General features: G+C 36.4%; 1 protein-coding gene across 2 annotated transcripts; it reads left to right on the top strand.

Moving 5' to 3' along the window:
- Nucleotides 1-710: 710 nt before the first annotated feature.
- Nucleotides 711-5,719, top strand: LOC123240654 (olfactory receptor 8G1-like). Of its 2 annotated transcripts, XM_044668367.1 has the most exons (2): nt 711-732; nt 4,812-5,719. In XM_044668367.1, the coding sequence occupies exons 1-2, from the start codon at nt 711-713 to the stop codon at nt 5,717-5,719; spliced, it is 930 nt and encodes a 309-aa protein (XP_044524302.1). The 2 variants fall into 2 exon arrangements, with proteins under 2 accessions (XP_044524302.1, XP_044524301.1); XM_044668366.1 differs by lacking the exon at nt 711-732 and having other exon boundaries at nt 4,787-5,719.

Genomic DNA, 5,719 nt, shown 5'->3' with positions numbered 1-5,719 from the left:
AGCTGGAATTTTTGGTCTGTGTGAGATGCATAAATCTGTTTATAACACAGCAATGATTTCTAATAATTGTTCTTTATATCATGATGAGTTGTAACTTAAGGAGAAAGGAAAATGCTGGTAATCCACCAGTCAAGAGAAAAGCCACAAGGTACTCAAATGGAGTGAGATTCTGAACTATCACAGATGGACAATCTAAAAGTTGAAGGGACAGTTTCATCATAGCTGAGATGGGAGCCCTTCCAACTGTGAATCCCACCTGATTATTTCTGAATCTGGCTGTAAAGTGCAGTGGTTACTTACATGACTGATTAATAACTCTGACTCTTACCTGAAGTCAAACAGTGCTATAATTCCTTCCCTGCTTTTTCCTTTCATAGCAAATTTCTATAATCAAAGCAAGTGGCCAGTGGAAAATATGAGCATTAGGCAATTGTAAGACGTGACTGTTTGCAGTCTAACATGTAATTCCATATCCCAAATAATCAAGTGAATTAGTGATTGAAGCCCCTGAAATTTGAATGTGCATAGAAATCAAATATGTTCTACTACTTACCTAAGTATCTGTACTCCTATCTCAAGTTTAATTTTCAACTGGAGTACAATCAATCTCTTGTAAATTAATTTGTGTATCACTGAAGACGGGGCAGAGAAATCTATCTACAAGAATGTTGTAACTTATGTGTTCAAGCTACCAAAGAGGAAATCTATCCATGACTGTCAGAGAAACTTCATGTTATTTAATGTTAATTGTTACTGTGTCATCTCTGCTTTCTGAATCACTGTATCTGCTTATTCATTTCTTCTACAGGGGACTTCAGATTTGTTACTCCATACTATTAGCTCCAAAGAGGCTACTCTGCTGGCCCCTGGGCTTATGCATTGGCCCTAAGGTTACCTGATTAGCCCCCATGAGCCAGTACTTCCATAACACATAACTCCTGGGGACTTGTTTCATCATGGCTCCCCTATATACTTCCTTTTCTAATACCCCTGTTCCTCCTAATAGTCTTTCTTGACTGTAAAATTCTCCTATTGATATTTTTCAGACATCACTAATGACGACACCTGCAGAGGGATGGAGATAGGACTATGAGAGACCCAATAACCCATTCAGCCCTGCCTCAGCAGGAAGCAGTCTGATGAGCAAGAACTATGTCCCATACCCCTCCCCAGACTCCAGGGCTGCTCCCCAAACCTTCTTTTGATCCCTACCATCTTCCACTCCCATTTTTTCTTTTTTATACAAAGAAAGAGATAGGAATGACAGACTTTGGGACATAAAGCCCCAGAAACACCTAGCAGAACACTAGGGCTCTACCTAGCCAGAGACAAACAAGAATACCCAGATCTGTTACTAACACAAGGACAACAAAGCTTTGCCCCAAGTTCTGACATGGAAAAGACACAAACTTCTTTTTAGTAGTAAAATATATGTAGTCTACTTGTTCCTTTGCAGAGACAAAAAACTGATATATCCCCCAGAATGCATCAGGGTACATTGAGAACCACAGCTTTCTACCAAGGCTCCCCTACAAGAATAAAATCCTCCCAATGTACTGCTTGGGCAAAAGACCCAGGCACTAGACACCCAGGATCAGTAAATATATTTACAGGGGAGATCAGCAACTAAAGGCAGCTGGTCACTGGTAACCTAGACCTAAGTTATTACAGGACATCCCTTTTCACTGTACACTCTAGAATTCTTCTTTATTATTAATAAATGCCTTTTCATCCTAAATCTTCTTTTTCATATTTCTTCTATTTTATGGTATTCACTGAAAACTAGCATTCTCCTAAAGACAAATCTCTGGGTACCCTTTTCAAGATTGTAAATGCTTTCCCACACATCCTCTAATATACTGGATCCAGGAGAGAAGTTGATAAATTCTTTACTTAGCCTTGCCATCTTTAGACATTCAATCTATCCCTATCATTCAGCCCTTCTCTTAATGAGATCCTTGTTGCCATCATCTACACACCTCCAGTCCAATTTGCCTTTAATAAGGTCAGCATCTCATTTTCACACTTCTTCAACTCCTTCTTTTTCCTCCCATGAACACTGAACTCTCCCAATTTCCAACTACAGGATCAGCAAAAAACGTTGACTATTCTTTACTTGGACTTGCCACTTTCAGACCTTCACTATAACCCTATCACTCAGTAAATATCCTATTCAGATCCTTGTTGATATCACCTAAAGACCTCTATTTCTGCCAGTTGCCCAAATACTTCACCTACTATAATATCTAAATTTGGGCTACTAAACAATGATGCATGGTCATGACTTTAACCACTACTCCAAACCTCCTAACTCCCAACAAAAATAAATTGGTCCCAGATGACAGAATTCACTAGTAAAGCACAGATATCAAGGTCTAAGAAGATGATGATGCACAAAGAGAGGAGGAATTAAGAGCTAATAGGAAACATCAATAACTTCTCAGAAAAGGAGAATCTCTTGGGAAATAAGTGCCCGAGGGAGCCTTTGATTTTGTATTACTAATGAGAAGCCAGGAATTTTCCAAACTAGGAAACCCTTAAGTTACATCATCAAGAGATTTGTCAATAAATGCTATATCCTTACCTATAATTTAAGAGAAAATTCTAGACAGTCACAATTAAAATTAATCTTCTTCAGATAAAATTAGTTTCTAAAGCATTTCAGAAACAGTCTGTGGATTAATCTCCATCAACACTAAAAAGAAGAAGTCTCTGTGCCATGACCTTAGTAAATTTCATAGAAGACATTGACCTGCCAGGACCCAGTGGCTGAAGAAACTTTAAGATCCAATGCAAGAAGGTGAGTATTTGATTACTTTGACATTATTCTTAATTCTAATTAAAGATTTCTGGTCTCTGCAAAAGAAAGGAGAGTTACATATTCTATTTGACTTGTCACTGACAGTGGCATGAGGCAAAAGACTGAGTATAAAGGGTTTGAAATATAAACAGATTATGGAGGTATGGGGAACTCCAGCTCAGAATTATAAAAATGCAAAACTTTAGAGCTGGGGAGTGGGGAGGAATACTTCAATCTAGTTCAAATCATACCCTACAACTCCACTCATATTACCACTAAAGCAATGGAAATTATCCAGCCTCTACTTGAAAAAGAAAAAAAAAACATTTCTTGCCAAAGCAGCCCATTTCATTTTGGGATAAGTACAGTTGCTGGAGATTTTTTTCTTACATCAAAATCAAATTTGCCCTTTTGCAATGTTCATACGTTATTCTTAGTGTTATTCTTTGAGGATAAACTGAACGAGTATAGTCATTTTTAGAAAATAAAAGCCTTTAAAATACTTTGATCATGTCCATTTGATTCTTCCCCATTCCAGGCTGAACTTTATCATCATTCAAATTACCCTCATATGGCTTGCACTTAAGTTCATTCATGAATGCCATTGTCCTTTTGTAGATATTGCCCTTTATCAATGTCCTTCCTCAACTATGGCAAACATAAATGGAAAACATAAACCAACTGTGGTTTGAACAAGTAGAGTGTGGTAGGATTATCAATTCATTAACCCTGGAAATTATACCTCTATTCATTTTACCAAAGACTAGATTACATTTGGTTTTTAAACTAGCATATTAAGGTCCTCAGCTATATTGTTCATAGTTCATTAAATCCCCTGATCTTTGTCGAACAAATTGACTCTTGAACTTGCTTCATATTTGTGAGCTTTTTTAATTGATTTCTAAAAACGAAATGCATGATTTAATATTTATTCCTATTAGGTTTAAGCATATTAAGGGCTAATATCCTAACCTATCATGACATTTTTGGATCATATTTCAGTCAAACTATGAGTATTAATCTTCCCCAAGCTTTGGGTCATGTTTAAATGAAAAACATGAATGCTTTCATCTGTGTCACAGATTAATGTTTTCATAGCATGTCTGAGCAAAAATCCCTAATGCACTCTACTGAAGACATCTTTTCAAGTTGAATTGAATATTTAATGAATACCCTTTGTGAGTCAACCCACCAATTATAAATCTATGAAACTTTTCCTTTTGTCCAATTCACTTCACTTCTTGTTTTGCATAGGTCTTTATCAAATGTTTTGCCAAAAGTATAAGAAGTATACAGCATTTCTCTTAGTAGCCATCAGAGTAACCTACCATTTTAGTCAAAAATATCTTGAGTCCCTAAGAATTCTCCCCATTTAGGACAAATGGATTTCTACCCAGCTTATAGTTTTCCAGCTTTGTGCCATTGACAACAACTGAGCCCTATGAGGTCCCTTTTCTTATCTTGGAAAAGGAGACAGAGGCTATAATTCCCAATTGTTTTCCAGAAGTAAATTTATAAGCATCCCAAGAATCACAGGCTATGAATAGAGATTCAAAAAGATTCAAAAATTTTGATGAATTGTTATGAGGAGAGAATTGATTTTTGCTTCTATCTCTTATGTTTACTAACTGTATGACCATGAGCCTCCATGTTATTTAAAATTTATATATATATATAGTTGTAAATAGATATAGATATAGATACACACATATATATATGTATAAAATGCTTAAATATTTTTGCATTAATTTTAGTTTTTGAGCAAATGCCTTTGAAAATAGTTACCTGAATCAAAATTCTGATTATTGTATGTATTATTTCAAGCATGATTCTTTCCAAAAGTCAAATTCTTCTGTATTAGAAGAATTTATATAATAATTTTACTGTTCCTGCTGAGGCCTCACTTGAGCTTGGTAATAATGAGGACTCCCTTTTTCCCCTCTTGTCAACAGATTCTTGTATCTTCTTATTCTACACTTGAAAAGAATGGAGAAAGGAAATTATTCATTAGTGACTGAGTTCATCCTCAAAGGGCTGACAGATCAGCCAGAGCTACAGCTGCCCCTCTTCTTCCTGTTCCTAGGGATTTATATGGTAACTTTGGTGGGAAACCTGGGCATGATCATACTTATTGGAATCAGTTCTCCTCTTCACAACCCCATGTATTTTTTTCTCTGTAGTTTGTCCTTCATTGATCTCTGTCAGTCAACTGTCATCACTCCCAAAATGCTGGTGAACTTTTTATCAGAGCAAAACATCATTTCCTACCCTGAGTGCATGACACAGTTCTATTTTTTTGCCTTTTTTACCATTTCTGAATGTCAAATGTTAGCAGTGATGGCATATGACCGCTATGTTGCTATATGCCGTCCCCTTCTTTATAGTCTTATCATGTCCTTTCAGACATGTTCATGGTTGGTAGTTGGTGTGTATTCCTTGGGACTATTTGGGGCCACAGCTCACACAAGCTGCATGCTTAGAGTGCTCTTTTGTAAAGAAAACATAATTAATCATTACTTCTGTGATCTTCTTCCACTCTTGAAGCTCTCTTGTTCCAGCATCTATATCAATAAATTGGTTTCTCTGGTCTCCAGTACATTTAATATTTTTTTTCCAACATTAACCATCATTTGTTCTTATGTTTTCATCATTTCCAGCATTTTAAAAATTCAGTCCAGTGAAGGCAGATACAAAGCCTTCAGTACCTGCAGCTCTCATATTGTAGCAGTTGGTATCTTCTTTGGTTCTCTTACATTCATGTACCTGAAGCCATCTTCACTTGCTTCCATGGATCAGGGAAAAGTATCCTCTGTGTTTTACACTATCATTGTGCCCATGCTTAACCCTCTCATATACAGTCTGAGAAATAAGGATGTGAAAATTGCCTTGAGGAAAGTGATAGAAAAAAGGACATTGTAG

Source organism: Gracilinanus agilis, chromosome 3, assembly GCF_016433145.1.
Source record: "Gracilinanus agilis isolate LMUSP501 chromosome 3, AgileGrace, whole genome shotgun sequence".
Lineage (NCBI taxonomy): Eukaryota > Metazoa > Chordata > Mammalia > Didelphimorphia > Didelphidae > Gracilinanus > Gracilinanus agilis.
Note: the sequence above shows the minus strand (reverse complement) of the source record. Positions and strands in the feature narration are given on the sequence as shown.